The 16,397-nt window shown below is 39.0% G+C and overlaps 1 protein-coding gene across 1 annotated transcript; it reads right to left on the reverse strand.

The window, feature by feature from the left end:
• Nucleotides 1–1,376: 1,376 nt before the first annotated feature.
• LOC136433581 (beta-secretase 1-like) lies at nucleotides 1,377–16,329 on the reverse strand. Its single transcript, XM_066425898.1, has 10 exons — nucleotides 15,889–16,329; nucleotides 13,207–13,295; nucleotides 11,337–11,553; nucleotides 9,623–9,754; nucleotides 9,055–9,189; nucleotides 7,603–7,704; nucleotides 6,905–7,130; nucleotides 5,951–6,043; nucleotides 5,733–5,780; nucleotides 1,377–5,056 (listed from the first exon to the last, which is right to left on the reverse strand). Exons 1-10 carry the CDS (start codon nucleotides 16,153–16,155, stop codon nucleotides 4,851–4,853), a joined length of 1,515 nt encoding a protein of 504 aa, XP_066281995.1. The 5' UTR covers nucleotides 16,156–16,329; the 3' UTR covers nucleotides 1,377–4,850.
• Nucleotides 16,330–16,397: the final 68 nt, after the last annotated feature.

Consider the following 16,397-nt stretch of genomic DNA (forward strand, 5'->3'; position numbering starts at 1 on the left):
TCATGCTGACCTCCTTGGTCATACAGATGAGATTAGAAAAGAACGGGACATAAATGTAAAGTCTGTTTTCATCCGTGCCAGGCAAAAGTAGCAACGGACATTAGTACTGAAAATACGTGTAACATATAAGACAATGGCAAAGCACATTTAGTAAAATCACCCCCATCCCAACAACTTAGCGAGGACTGCACCTATGAAATGGCTCTAAGCTAATAATCCCACAATCTTTATTTATGCAAACATGGCTTTTGTAGTGAGTCACTTTGCTGTTCCAAAGTGCAGCAAGCATATCATGGAGACATGTTCATTTTGTACTGAGCGAAAGAGTTTGAAGTATGTCTGCAAACTTACGTCACTGAAGTAATTGAAGTGACGTAACTTTTGATTTTCCACTACTATTTCTATATCAGAAGTTTGATCCGTAACTAAGTTACACGTTTATATGAATTACCCAACAACTAAACGGTTTGTGATTGTTAGGATGGAAAAGTGTGTTCATCTGTGTAACGTATGCTAGGCTCACATTTCCAATGGATGTGGTCCGGCCTGACTGTTGTGGGAATGAAATATAATATCAAGAAATATACAAAAATTTTGTTCATTACTATTTATAAAAGTTTTGTGTGTTTTGTTGTGTTTATATATCATACTTTTAGTTCCCGGCCGGGCCCCGGCTTGGAAATACCAGCAAAAATCAGCAAAACCCCAGTAAAAACCAGAATACATTATAACGTTAGATTATCGGATTGGGACGCTCTAGATCTATCCGGGAAGGTGACAGATATGTAACAAATTCAATATTTCCTAACTTTTCCGTCTTTCCATTTTCCTCGATGTGCCCAGGAATGTTGAGTGGCCTTAGTCTTATGAGACTAGAGATATCCATCTAGATCAGGTAATGAGGTAATTAGCGGCCATTAAGGAAGTGATCTTATCGGGGAAACAGCTCCGTCCGATGGAGGCAGTGACAACAGGCGGAGCTGTGAGACACACACGCGTCTATCTACGTAATCCTGTCATTACTGCCACAATACGTGGGTGGGACGGGGTGGTACAACACGCTAAAACACGGGCTGGTATTTATAACAAGAAATACGCCAGGGGATAAGGTGGATGCGCGAGTTTCTGTGCTCTTCAGGTCGTACTTAGTGGCTGTCCAATGCTCAACTTTAACAGAACTACACATGCACAACTAATACCCGGCTTGCTAGACCCAAACTAGTAACTTGACTATGGCGTTGGGTTTCTTGCTTCCCAGTCCCCCTTTCAAGGAATCAAGACCACACAACAGTTCTTTTTAAAGCTCAGTTCCCATCATTCATTCAAAACCCATTTTAATTGTATGCACACCAGCTAGATGAGAGTAAAGACATTGATAAGTTCTGTTCATTTATTTTTGTACTCTTCCTAAATGTACAGTGTTAAATATCTCTTCACAACGTTGTCAATAAAACCAAATGATAGACACAAGTATGGAAGCAACATATACGATTATTATGAGTGGTCTTTGTTGGTGAAGAGCAGTCGATCATACATTGCACAAAACATTAGCTTTGTTGCCCGACAAATAAGTCTTTCTTGTGCACAAAATCAAATACAGTACTTCACCTCTAACAAAATAGTTGAAATATCTCTTTCGCAAATGACAAGTGGGGTGTTAAAAGCAGTTTTGGCTAGAAAACAATCCTCAACAATTTCTTTACAAAACAGAAGGTTGATCTGAGAAAATGCACGTAAAGTGTTAACCATTGGACACACATGTACATGTAGTACGCTTTACTGGAGGAGCTGTTCTAGATTTAGACTTTGTCCAATCCTGACCGGTATGTTTGAGATGTAGGTGAACGGTTTGAACAACTTGGGTGATACAGTCCATACAAATGTCACTTCCCTGTTGATATGTGATGACACATGTACCATGAGATAGAATCTAGTGGACACTAGGGTCCATCAAAATTGCACACTGTGCACACACAAATGTTTCTTTCACCAAGTCAAGATCAAATCCTAAACTGCAGGACTTTACAAGATACAGTACAAATGAACAGATTATGTATCCAGCCTAAGCCATACATTTACAGCAAGATGTACAACATAGTTTTATATTCCATTTGTCATTAGTTAACTAGACAAGTAGTAGCTGGTTAGACATCCAGGTAATACGATACGCCAAAAATAGTTTCTCAAGCAACTGGATAACATTTTGAAATAGTCAGACCTTTCAGATAGCATCTGCTATCTTTCGTCTAACATATCTATTCAGAGTTTTGGTATAAAGCCTGGTTCTCCTGGTTTCTTTCTTAGTCACTGACAAAAGACTGAAACGTCTAACTGCTTCAAAATTTTATCCAGCTGCTTGGGTAACTATTTTTGGCATAGTCAAGTAGTAATTCCTTGCAATCCCTATCAAACTGGGAACAACACACAAAACATGGAGACAATAATATCACTATTCATCAAATAAGTGCTCAATACTGTATTTACATCCCATGTTCGTTGTCACATTTTTACATCAATCTCAGTTTAAAACTGAATTGTTTAAGCGAGGTTAAAGTACATGTACACTATACATATAGTTCTATTATGTTAGATATGTTATCTACATTCTAAAGGCATTTGGTGTGTTTTAAACTACATATACAGGGGTCAAAACTAACATGCTGGTGCTCATGTCCATGGGATAACTTCAGTCATAAACACACCCTCTCCAGTACAGAAATTGTGTCTATAACAATGGAAGACTCGAAGAGTGAAAATGACACATTTCCAAGTAAGCCGGGCTTTTTTTAGCCAGCTCACTACACATGATTTCATACATGCCACTATGAGACAATATCATTGCCAAATATTCTGCATATCAGTTTGAGAAGAGCCTTTGGACAGAGTTATTCCCTACTGGAAAATTGCAAGAAGCCCATTATGCTAATTTTGACCCCGTATACTAGTATTACACAACTCTACACAGTTTCATACATGAACTAGGTGAGTTTTCTTGGGAGACTTCTCAAGACAAATTTCTGCCTGACATTATCGTGGGAAAACTATGGTTCAAGTGTAGACAATAGAAGTGAGAACAATCAGTTCTTGCACCCATTCACCCTGCTATGATATTGTTCTCACTGTGTTTTGACAGCACCTGACAACAGACAAGTGTTGTGACAGTCCAGTCTAAACATGTGTATCTCAATTGTGTATTTCAACTCAATGTGGTCTGGATACATCAGACCAATGCAAAGAAACTTCTATGGGATTGCTTTTCTTCTTGTCACTTTATACCCGCCGTACATAAAAGTTTTAAAAAGGTTGAAAAGAAAATATTCCTTGCCTTTGAAAGTGAACCTTTTCAAAGGCAAGGAATATTTTCTTGTCAACCTCCTTGGCTGACACAAGTTCAATAATACAAAGTTAGAACAATAATACTATGATGTAATGATGCCATATTTCTGTAACACAACTAATTGATATTAGTAATTAATATATCCCTTCATTCCAGAAACTGTCAATACACCAACTTTGCACAATTTTGCCATAATTTTCCAATAACATCTCTGGGATAGGTCAAGTACAAGCCTCTATAAACACCGCTTGTCTCCTTATCTTATTATTACTAATCATCCTTGCATAGTCTATCAAGTATTACTAAATATCTAGTGTCTAAAAATATAATGCTCTATATACTGTCTTTTTACATTCAACCAACATGTTTAGCTTGCATGGAATGGTCTGACTTTCTAAGTGTTGTGCCAATTGCACGTTGAAAATAATATATACACCAAGGAAAGCCTACAAACAAATATTTCAACAAAAGAAATTGTTTAAAATAAGACCTCAACATTTTTTGTTGTAGCCCTAACTGTGCGACTTCTAACAAATGTCCCTGATTTTCAAAAAGGACAAAAAATAACATACAGTAATGACTTATAGAGTGATGGTTTACGGTTTTCCTTGTAGAGATAAATAATGGTGGAAAGTTCTCTTGCTACAAAAACTGATAACACTTGACTTGTGTTACATGACAAACAAAGAAAATAAATGCTACAAAATTAGACAATAATTAGCAATGGCTTTTGGTTATGATTTTGGCAATAACATTGAAATCACATGATTCACACTAGGCTATTGCTCAATATGTTTGAACATTTTACTTTTGATCTAAAACCATTTTCTCCACCAAAGAACACATCTGTGAGAAAACACCTAGAAAACACCACTAGTGGACAGCAGGAGCAAACCTACAAACTGACATAAACATAGAAGAAGCAAATCTGGTGAAGCTGAATCTATCATTGGACAATTTGCTGTTATTCTACTTTGGATTTGCTCAAGTCTTTCTAACAATATCTGAACAACTAATTTACGAGTGTGGCACAACATCTGCCTAGAGAATCTGACACAACCGTTTACCAACTATTTATACAGATGATCTTTCCTTACAGAATGTTAAGTAGAGTACGGACACAAAAAACACTGTCACAAGGTGACTTAGAAGTACATTGTAGTTTGCAACAGAACTTCCAAAGACTTAAAGTAACAAATGATACCAAGGACTGTATATCTTGAATCTTTTCTGGTGGCTTTATTTTCACAACTTTTGTGATGACCTCTCCTCTGTAAATTCTTGATGCCACAAATATGTATTTCCGATGTATTACTATTGTTAGTACTGTACTACAGAATTGTTTCACCTGCAAAATAAAACCATTACCAAAGCAATCAGATGAATTTACAGTATACAGGTGATCACTAAGACGTGTTGCTTGATTCTTCCTTACAGAATGTTAAGTAGAGTACTAACACAATAAATCACAGTGGCAGTATGCAACAGAAATCATGATACCACAGACAGGTGATCAGTAAGACGTGTTGCTCTTGAGCAGCGAGGTGTCGTCAGCGCAGTCGTCCCAGCTCCTTCTCCATCTGCGCACCTGCCACTGGCCCAGAATGACCACCAGCAGCAGCATGCACATGCCGCAGATCCCCGCCATCACGTACGCCACCATCATCAGCACCGTCGTGTCCTCCTGAGGTACCGTGTACGCACAGTCCGTCGTGTTACCTGCAGAGGGACATAGAGGTACATATTGAAAATCTTGAATTGTTCAAGGTAATCTTATTTTTGCGGTGACCTCTGCATCGCAAGTGAAATCACAACACAGCAACTTGTGTTTTAATTGCATGACTACTGTACTATAGGATTGTTTCAACCCCAAATTGATAACACAGTGAAAACCCCTTTTTTCATGCTACCACAAAATGAAACTACCCTGAAAATAAATGAATCTACTAAGTAACATAACCAAGCTGTCACAGCAGGTGTCAACACAGCTGGAGAGACCATGAGTTTCAATAGTGACAGAACATTTTCTTAAACTTTAAAATACTGTCAATTGATTTGTTTCCAGTTTTCTGAGACACTATTGATGAAGTGGATCAAATCTATTCTGTACATTTGACAAGACACATAACCTGATTTTATGTGACACTTTACTGAAGACAATACTGACCCATCACCAAAAAGGCCGTTGGTCAAGCTTAACTGACAACATTCAACAATCTAAACTGACCAAGCACTATATATTCTCATGTGTGTGAGAGTGCATGCTTGCTTGTGTGTGAATTGGGTACAATTGATAATTCTGTATTCAGCATTACTTTACAATACCATGGCTGTTTGTACAGTGGAGTGAATGTGTCTCTTTCAATTGACTGATTTAATAGTATGCATCACTCACTGTGGGGGAATGGCCCTGCCACTCCTGAAGACTGGGTCGTATCTCGGACTGTCAACGAAAGAAAACCCAAATTGTTAAAGCCTTGTTCAACAGCACATGAAGATACAACCATTACATGTAGTAGACAAACAGTAGTTCTTAAATCAAAAAGATGCCTAATTTTTACTGGACCACTTTTGGTTTTATGAGATCTGAATGACAAACAAAAGACGCCTTACCTCCACATGTGGACTTGGCAAAGCCCACCGTCTTATTCTCCCTGTCAAAGACCACATAGAATCCCTCCATCACTACAGCTCCAATCACAGTTCCTGTAAGAATATAAACAGGATTGTTTCAACTTGAGTAAGAAATGGGTGAAAAGCATACAAGCACAATCTTAATCCTAAAACTATTGACATATTCCTGACATTTCAATTGGTAGTCTGAGTTCATACAAGAAGGTACAAAAATCAAATGAGAACCCAAATAGAACAAACATTCCACTGAACTCAAGCAACAATAATTTGCATTATCCGTCAGAAATTCCAGATCAAAGGTAAGATATGCAGTGCTGTGAGGACCCCTAGCACCCCACATATGAGAAGCAGGTTGACTGTAAACTGTGATACTAGTATTTATCCTTGCAGATGACCCATCCTCAAAACTTTCTGCTGTCTGAATAAAGACAATACCTGAACTGGCACAAGTTATATAAGAAAAGTTTATATTGTCATTTTGTCATCTCCTTCCAAACAAAAAGTACCTATTGCTTTAGTCAGTTACCACTATGAAATGTCAGCTGCCGGTGCTCTCAGCAAGCAGCAGCCCCTAGCATGTCTACAGTGAACTGCAGTTATCTTTCAATTTGAAGTCAGTGCAGTGATTGTGCAGTACTAGGAATTGTGTAGAATAATGTTAAATCATGACTTGTACATTGTTCAAATATTGTATCTTGTTGCACTCTAAGTTGTTGTCTATCTTAAATGTCTGTAATCTTTTCAAAGAAGTTATCTAGCTTTCTGAAAAAGAAAAGTGGCGACTAATGAAAAAGGCAGACTACCTATGTCTGACAAGGTGATGGCAAACTTGTAACTTTAAAATAAGACCTCAACATTTTCTGTTGTAGCCCTAACTGTACGACTGCTATAAAAACTGGTAATGACTTGATAGACTGGAAATAGGCAGACTACCTGAGTCTGAGGAGGTGATGGCAAACTTGTAGCAGTCCTCGGTGCGCCCGAGCCCGTCGCTGACGGCACGCATGTACTGCTGCGGGGAGATGATGAGCTGGAAGGCTTCGCTGTTGGACGTACCCTGGAGGTAGATCCCCATGGGGGGGAAGTGTTCCCACGGAGTGGAGCCAATCTTCCAGCACATCAGGTCTTCACCCGTCCAGAACTCCGCTGGGATGTCGATCTGTCAAGCAGAACATGCTGGCTTTATTACAGCACTAAAGCCTTTGGGTATTTAGAGTTCTCTAAATATTGATTAGTTGTGAGCAGTGCAGGATATGTTACAGCTTCATGTTCTAACCCTTGTCAATCAAAATATGTGCGATGCAAATACAGTAAGAACTGCCCAAGAAGACCACTCAGGGGACCGATAAAGTCTAGTCTATGTTGTTCAGGCGATCACTAGCTATAGCCAGGTTTCTTAATGCTCTTGTCAATGGGATAAATGGTCTAAGGGACTAGCAAAAATTGGTCACATTGGCCAGGTGGACTCTATGTAGAGGTGGTCTTTTGTACAGGATTGGTGTCGTACATAGTTTGATGACAGAATTGAAGCTGGGACTGAAATGACGTTTGTATACATAGGTCTTTAAGGTTTCTGGATTTCGTATTTACTGACTGAGTTACTGATAACGAGACAGTATCTGACTACTCACATCTGTCTTTGCATCCAGCATCTGCTTCACTCTCTTGAAGACTTTCTTGGGGACTCTCAGGTTGGTGGTGCCGCTGTCAACAATAGTCTTGTCAAAGTTGTACTGCAAGAAAGAAAGATTCTCAAGGTTAAAGTTGCACCAACTATTCCCTATATGGACTGTAAGTTCATCCTGTCCACTTTGGCATACACTACACATGTTTCAGAGGGATTACTTTGTGCACTATGTTCTTTACTGGTACTACTGGAAGCACTCAAGTACAAATTTGTCTATTTTTGTTATAAGTGTTGTACATGTGTATATTATTACAAGGACAACTTAAGTGAAACTAATGACTCTTCATGATGAAAAGTTACCTCTAATCTACAACAAATAAACCTGCAACAGAACCGACAAAACTGAAAAAGCACAGTTGATGCAGTGACCCACATTGCTGTAAGCCAGTAATCCATGTACACAAAACCACTGATCATCTGGATCATGGGCAAATAAAGCACATCACATCTGGGTCATCCAAACTTAGATTACTCCAAATCCCTAGTCAGGCCACATTAATTCTGTCATTTAGTTTTACAACTAGAAGCACCACAAAAAAACAACTATACTTATCACAGGTAAGTTGTTACCAAAGTTATTAAGGGACAAAGATGTGCCAAATGGCCGTTAAATCGTCTGAAAAAAAAAGCAAGGTTGTAGATATGATATCTTATTCATAATGGATCACTCCCTATCATTTCTGTTTGAATAAATACTTTGTAGATGCATAAGTAAATAAATTTGTACTGCCTAATGTAGATATCATTGAATGAGCCATGGATAATGACAGTCATTATAACCTGTGACGCTCAAAATGTTGGCTTTGGATCAAATCTGCAGCACTTAACCAGCCTTGTACTTGGAACTCTATCAAGGTCACCTTTCTGCTCATCCAATCTATATTTAAATGCCAACTGCCATTTGATGTTTGCCATTAGCAGGACTGTAAAGGACAGATCATGAGTGGGTTATGGTCGACTGGCCACAGAATTCTTTCTGATGGAGTCATAGAAGCTGATGGGGATTAAGAGAAGGGTAAAAGTAAAAGATCGTTGGTAAAAGTGTTTGCTAACTGTTTCAGTTATATTCTGACTTTGGGCCTGGTCACATATGTTGTGTGATCATTGGTACAATCACAAAGTGAAGGCATTCTTTGGATAGTCATGCTTGTATCTGCAAAATTCAGCTGTCTTGCTACAAAAAAAGCTGTAATAGATCCTTGTTAGTGGTTGGTTTTGCCACAGCCTGCCTATACATTCTACGGCATAAAGATCATTCAATGTTATACGACAAATGTGGCCACACCATTACAAGAAGGACTAAACTTGTTTATTGTAAGACAGAAGAAGAGTTCTCACCAGAAATACGGAGATAATTAAGACTAACACACTGTCATAGAAATCAAACTTGACCCACCTCCTTGCAGTCCATACCAAGGTCCTCCCCATCCACCTCCATCTTAGTGATGACCACCTCGTAGTACCACTCCCTCCTCAGGCTGCTGTACATGATGGGACCTTCATACAGGTCAGCGTCCACACCTCCCACCACCTGGGGAAACAGTCAGGTTCATTGGTCATAAAACATTGCTTACTAGTATGTGAAAGCTACAATGAGGGACAGGAAAGATGTCATGTTACAAATCTGAAAAACGCAGAGCAATCAATCTATCTACTGTCATAGATTTCTTCAAGTTCTACAATTACAGTATGCAGTACAGTCAAAACCACCCGGGGATCAATAAAATCTGGTCTATGTGGACAGATTGTCATTTTAGACAGGATTGTGTTGATAGGAAAAATCATTTAAGGGACCAACAAAAAGTGGTCATTGCCCAGGTCGTCCTTATGTAGAGGTCATTACTTGTACATGTACATATATTTGGCTTTACTGAACTTTCATGGATTTGAAAATCTCAGCCATTCAAGGCCCTGTATAGTCATTCACTAACAGGTAAAACAGGTAAAAGTGGACTTGTCCTTACCATGGTTCCCCCCACACTGATGTCCGTGGCGTTGCCCTGGTCTATTGTTCCACAGAGTTGCATGGAGAAGATGTTTGAAACGTGTCCCTCTTTCACCATGGAGTCAAAGAAGGGCTCCACTGTAGAGTCAGGCTGCGGAGATGTACAGGAAATAAAATCATAATCGGTCAGATTGTTAATTGTTATTCATCTGTCCTCTCTTTAACAAAATTGTAAAGCCCATTTCACATACATACAGTATCTGTCATCTTCCTTCAAGTTAATCAAGAAACAATAGCAGACAAAATTGAAGACCGCTGCCATCAGAAACATTTTCACATTCATATGTTCTCGAACCAAAGTTGACGAAGGCTTCCAATGATGCTGTGAGAAAGATGAGACAAGGTCAACAGTCCATAAAAACGGTGCTTTGTTAAATGTGCAAACTGACATTTTCCTCTGAGCTGAAAAGTCCTCATTGAAGTGAAACTTGGCAAAATGCCATCCAGAAGAGAGGCACATTTGGGAGCACTTTAGCTGTAATCTCCACCATTCTCCATCAGGCTTTGCCATCAGCAGGGTAACATATCATCATTCTCTTGTCATTATCGTAATGTTACTGTTGACCTTCACCATCCAAAGGAGTTTTGAATGACACAATGACCATCTGCGGTGCCTTGAAGTGAGTTTTCACTCCATTAATGCATGATTTAGCTGTAGGGGAGCAAAAATCACGAAATTTGAAATGGCATATTAAACATGTAACTCTTTTGTCTCTAAAATATATTTTTTGTGATTATCATAATATACAGACGTCTCTCAGGCTTACTGACGGGCTTGAATCCCATTCTCTTCAACAAATTCAACCCAAAGGCAAACTGATGTAATGGAATGTTGGCATTGCTACGGAGACAGAGGGCAATGATGTGTCACGGTGATGATGTATACACTGTCATCAGTGCCACATCCAGTTATATCTCATGCCAGCTATGGGGCAGATGTCCAATATGAGCCGACAGTTGCCAAGTGGTCCATTTTACAATGACAATGACAAAGCAGAATGTTTTTATTTCCATTGATTTTTGGCACACAGCACATGTGGCCGCTGTACAGATTGTGTGCATCTTCCCGTGGAAACCAGATGTGTTTCTTTCCTACGTTATTTATGTGATATGACCTCAAGGTGACCAGCCTTTGAGATCAAGAGAACTAAAATGGAGTTTGGAATAAATCTTATTCATATCTCCCAACACCCAATTACTGGTAACCCAAATTTTCATTTACGAAACCACATTCTTCCGCAATCCAATCTTTATCGATCACTTTAACAGGTTAGCCCCTGACCAGTGTCAAAGTTTTCCCCTTTTGTCAAAGACAACTGATGAAATTGGTGCCATATTTCTTGCGTATATAAAATACCATAGGTTACTCAGGATCTTACACAGTAGCGTGCGTAGTCCCATGGTTAGTGACTCTACCAGGAAGTTGGGAGTTTGAATCCCGACTGTTGTCGCTCACCCAAATTGCATGCTTCTGGAAATGGTTGCAGTCCTTAGGATGGTTCACTCTTCATTATACTTGTCGAATAGAGCTAGGGGAATTTCCCAGGTAAAATGAACCTGCAAATACTTTACATAGCAATTGTCTTCTCAACCAGTGGGTGGGTAGCGTAATTGTTCATTGAGTTCATTAGGCTAAAGTAAACAGGTTCGAGATCACTTTCACTGTCCCTTACCCTTGCTATCTCTGAGTAGGCGAGCCCCAGGATGCCCTCCCAGTGAGAGCCGTTGATGAAGAAGTTACTGGAGCTGGTGATGCTGGCAATGTTGGCACGGACCGTCACATTTGGTCCGGAGGGGAGGCTGACCTCGTCTGTGCCGAGGGAACCTTTCCAGTTGCCTTGTGTGTATGGCACATAGACAGCCTTCTGCGAATCTACGTAGGTAGATGATCTGGGGAGAATACATGAGATAGATGGTGAGATTAGCCTAAGAGCTCTATAGCTAAAGACCTTTGTTGTACATTTTTGCCCAACTAGTACTGAGCTAGGTACAGGTTACAACAAAGACACATGTTTGTATGAGTATGTGAAATACTTTTTTTTTCAAACATTTAACAATATTGATATGTAGCCAGCTTAGAAATTTAACTGTACAGGTAATTTCAACTTCAAATGAAGTTTGATTTTCATCTTACAGATACACAAAAGTTAAAAGCTTAAACAATCTCCGTACTACATCTCATAGGTTAGAAAATTAATCTGGCCGTGAAGTGGATGGTGACTAAAAGGTTTTAGTCATACATTTTAAAGCCAATATCAGCCTCAAAGTTACACACATGTATGGCTTCACTGTTTTGCCTTCAGGCAATATATACCTCTGTATCACTAAGGACATAAAAGTAAGATGGTCTTGACATGCATGGCTGTTATCTAGATAAGATACAAGAAGTGAGGAGAGGACACAGCTGGATGATAACCAGTATTACAGCTGGGAGACTTAAAAGTTGGAAAAAATTGTTCCTGGGGCAAAGAACAAGAAATCGATCCACAATCACAGTATCCTCCTCCCTCCACACTGCACTCAGGGGAAATTATAAAAGGTGCTTTATGGACTTGAGGGTCAGAGAGGAGCTTACTGGGCTAATAGGATATTTTCTGATGTGATTAGTCCTGCAGCGAAGAGAACTATCTGCAGCCTGCTGTGGCTTAGCTTTGCTTTCGTCTAGAGGCAGTAACATTTCTACCTGGCTTACGAGCTCATTAAAAGTTGGAAAGACAATGGCCTCGGTGGGGATACCGTTGCCAGCAGCTGCTCACCCCCAGGCTATAGGGATGGGTAAAATGGTAATGACACGGTAGAATAGCGCAGAGGCTTAATCTCCATGATCGTCTAAAGCCTGAAGCGGGGATTGAGCTACGTACATTCAACTCCCAATACATTCATCAATGCTTGTTATCCCTATACCAGATTCTTGTGTGTCTTTATATCTAATATAACGGTGCTTAAATTTTGATGGTACTACATCATAGAAAAGACATTAATCTCTGTGATTATGCCTAGCTTATGGGACAAGTGGGAGTGCGCTGATAGTTTTTCATTTCCTTTCCAAGTGTATTCGAAAGCATGTAACTTCTAGACTTTTATTTCATTGGAAAAAAGTCTATTGGCATCTGTAAGTCTCCCACTGCTCTGGGTTCCTCATAGCTAAGTCCCTAAGAGGTAAGATTGATATTTAGGATTACATGTTCGTGATACAGCCAGACGTTCTGCTGAGCATAGCCCTAGGACTTGAGCCAAACAGGATCAGTTTGTTGCCTAGCTTCTGTTCAGCCTCTCAACCTTGTAAGATATTGATGTAGAATGAATATCATGGCATTGGTCCATAGGATGTACCTTGACATCTACATTTAATTCAAAGGTCAAAAATAGTATGCTGCTTTCCTGTATCAATCTATATATATACAAAATCATGACGGCTGGAAGGAAATCATATCTCAATGACCTAACCATAGAAGATCCTTCGTTTTTTAAAAGTTTAGATGATGGAAATAGTGTTGAGACAGTAGACACACTGGGTTAATCTTACAGGAGTAAGATACTTACAAACTCCTATCAAAGTACTTGTCCAGGAAGGGATGGGGAGCTGCTCCAACTGCAAAGTTGCTGCTGCCTGTGTCTACCAAGATGTTCAACTGTGGGAGGAAAAGATGTAGATGTAGAAAAATGTAGCAAATGCAGTCTTTTCATAAATAGCATGATCTACACTAAAACCTAAGATTTAGTTTAAGAGTTTCTGGAAATGAAGAAAACTTTTTTAATAAGTTTCCTGGAAAGTCCTTAGTGAGTGAAAGATTCTGCCTATCCAGTCTCTCTTCTTCCACATAGTATCTCCTGCTTGTGAAGCATGTGTCCTGTAAAATTCAAATTTCTATACCAGTATAACTATGGTAGTTCGATCAAACTTAAAGTTTAAATAAATAGATACGTTTACTTAATTTCATTTTCTCCTATACTTGTAAAAATTATGAATTCATGATGATCTCATTCCTAACACATTGTATGTCCTTCATTCAATAGTTAATAACTGTTATAATCAACTTATAATAAACCTAAACAATAGACAATGTTCTAATCTATAAGTACATGCATGCATGCAAATAAAAAAGTTGTTTGCCCAGCCACATTCATGCTGACCCCACCACATTGATTTCCAATATTCCAACTCCTACAGAATGACACAACAAATGTCTGTGACCCAGTCAATGCCAACCCATCTGTTAAGAGCATAATATCGACACTGATCTGCTGAAAATACTATTCCCCGGGGACAGAGAGAGTTCAAGATAGATGCAAAACAGATGAAGTCCTATAACAGCCATATATTACATCATAGGCTGTGTAAGGGCTGTCAGATAAACACTGTTTAGGAAAATATTTCTGCTATTCACAGAGGATTAATGACATCAAATATTTATTGCCTTTCTGAGCCCATGTGTCCCCTGGGAGGATGATACACTGTCCCAATGATGAAGGATGAGCTTACCTAATGATCTCATTCTAGTCTCTGAGGTCATTATCAAACATATAAGAGATTAAGTAGGAAGATAAATACTGTTTCTTTTGTAATATCAGGTATATATCACAACAGTAATCCTCTTAGATGAAATAAAGTATCAGTCGGCACAAAAGAAGTGTTATATCAGTTAGATCTTTATGCATCACTGCTTGAAAGTGATGAATAAAACTGCTCTTTAACTTTTTACAAGTTGTTTGGGCGAGCTTGGAACAGAAAAGATTCAGACTAGACATTTTAATTCTAACTTCAAGTTCAACTGAAGAAAGTTTTTAATTCAACTTTTAGTTTTTGTTTATCTGACATTCTACCTAATTTGTGTGGTGAGCCTAAATTTTTCCTGTGCACCTTAATGGTAGGTGCACCTATTCCCAAAAACGAATTTCGAGCACTCACTGATTTACTTCTTATATTATTGTGTAAAGCTATTGACAATCAGATCTGATTAGGTAAACTTCTCAGCACATTATTCATTTCGCATCTCAGAAAGAGTAAAATAGCAAAATTGTGCAAAGAAAGGTCACCCTGGCAGTCATCTGTGACATTACAAATGGGACTCATCTCTATAACTGGGTTATTCTTTGAATCTTAATTAGCTCGAATAATGAGGGCATTTCCATCTGTATGCTACATGTATGCTACTAGTATTTCAATGATTTAGAAGATATCCTTTTTGTAGAAACATTTGGAAACTGATTGAGCTCTAAAGATGTCTCCTGTTAAACATTTCAATTCTGTACTCAGAATAAGTATAATGTATACGGGTGACAACATACACAAAGGGACAATAGTCATGTGACATCATGATAAATCATTGTCATTTAAAAAAAAAATATTTGAATTGAATTTCAAAAGATGATAGACATGAAAATTGGGTAACATCATACTTGGGTAACATCATGTCTATCATCTTTGTTTAAAAAAATTGAATGACTTTAAAGGGGCATATTGTGACATGAGCATAAAACAAAATTATTTGTTTTTGATTATTTTTCTACATCATTACTAGTAGTTGAATCTACCTTATTACACTGCACAGCAATATTCATCAAGTATGGATGCGACTTTGTAGTATCGTGCGGACGTCTTAAAAAAATTGTATGCGCAATCCCCACCACCACTTGACTTGTCTGCCATTTTGTCGAACCATCGCCGAACACGCGATCGAACGTGCGACGTTCTGAAGTTTGATCACTTGTGGTGATTTTCTTACTGGACGCTCGATCTCCGACCATAACGATTATTTCTTAGCGTTCTACGCTGGCTTATTTGCATATTAACTTGCGGGACGCAAGTTATTATTTAAATGAACCAGATTTTACACGTTTTGCGTTTTTCGTCTTTTATTAATGATGGAAATGTGACAAAATGACGGGAATATGTTGGAAATAAGTAACAAATAAGTTACAAATGTGAATCTTAGTGTAGATCTTTCAAATTCTTACTATTTGTAGTTTTTGTCCACCAGATTCTACAATATGCCCCTTTAACGTTACTCTGAGGTGTTTATATACGGTTTTCTGTTTCTGTGGACTGTCATAAACCAAGAGATAATTTGAACTTACGCAGTAGAACAGTTACGATGTTGAAAGTTCAGATGTCAGTACAAATTATTTCTACAAACGGTGTTGATATAACCAGCATATATATGCGTTAAGTCATATTATCTGCTTCCTTGATATTTGAACACAAGTGACAAAGGCAATACCAACCAGTTGGGGAGGGGTGCCCAGTGCCATCTGTACGTAGTATCCTTGCCCTGGTTTCCCCCGTAAGTTGTCCTCTTGTGTGCTCGGATCGGCCCCAACATTCCCCTCTAACACGTCTTCCCTGATTTCTCTCGATATCCTCTTCAGCGGGATTCTCAAAACTTTTCCATCACCCAGCAAACGGGACGGGGAAACACTTTCTACGCACACGGAAGTCCAGAGTAGTACCGTTACCAGGAGACTGGCCGCCAACGTCGAAAACTCACCCATCTTTTCCTTCTCCCGCTAAAGCTTATCTACACAAACCTCTCGCCGTCATCTACAACGCGTTGTTAAGGCCATGACAGGGAGTGTGAGATGAGAAAGTTGACATTTAGTTAGTCGACCCGTACTTCCTCCTTCTCCACTCAGCGGGAGACGTCAGCGGATGTTACAGAGCATGATGGGAAACTTCATGGACCCTACCATTTGGAATATGGGGAGGGACATGTAAGAAACTTTTGCTTCAACTT

The sequence above is a fragment of the Branchiostoma lanceolatum genome, chromosome 4, assembly GCF_035083965.1.
Source record: "Branchiostoma lanceolatum isolate klBraLanc5 chromosome 4, klBraLanc5.hap2, whole genome shotgun sequence".
Classification (NCBI taxonomy): Eukaryota; Metazoa; Chordata; class Leptocardii; order Amphioxiformes; family Branchiostomatidae; genus Branchiostoma; species Branchiostoma lanceolatum.

Excerpts from the sequence above, each read along its gene's own strand:
- LOC136433581 (XM_066425898.1), bottom strand. The coding sequence starts at position 16,155 with ATGGGTGAGTTTTCGACGTTGGCGGCCAGTCTCCTGGTAACGGTACTA. Across the intron at positions 11,554-13,206 it reads AAGTACTTTGATAGGAGTTT|ATCATCTACCTACGTAGATT; the intron begins GTAAGTATCTTA and ends TATTCTCCCCAG. Across the intron at positions 9,755-11,336 it reads CCTACTCAGAGATAGCAAGG|CCTGACTCTACAGTGGAGCC; the intron begins GTAAGGGACAGT and ends ACATCTCCGCAG.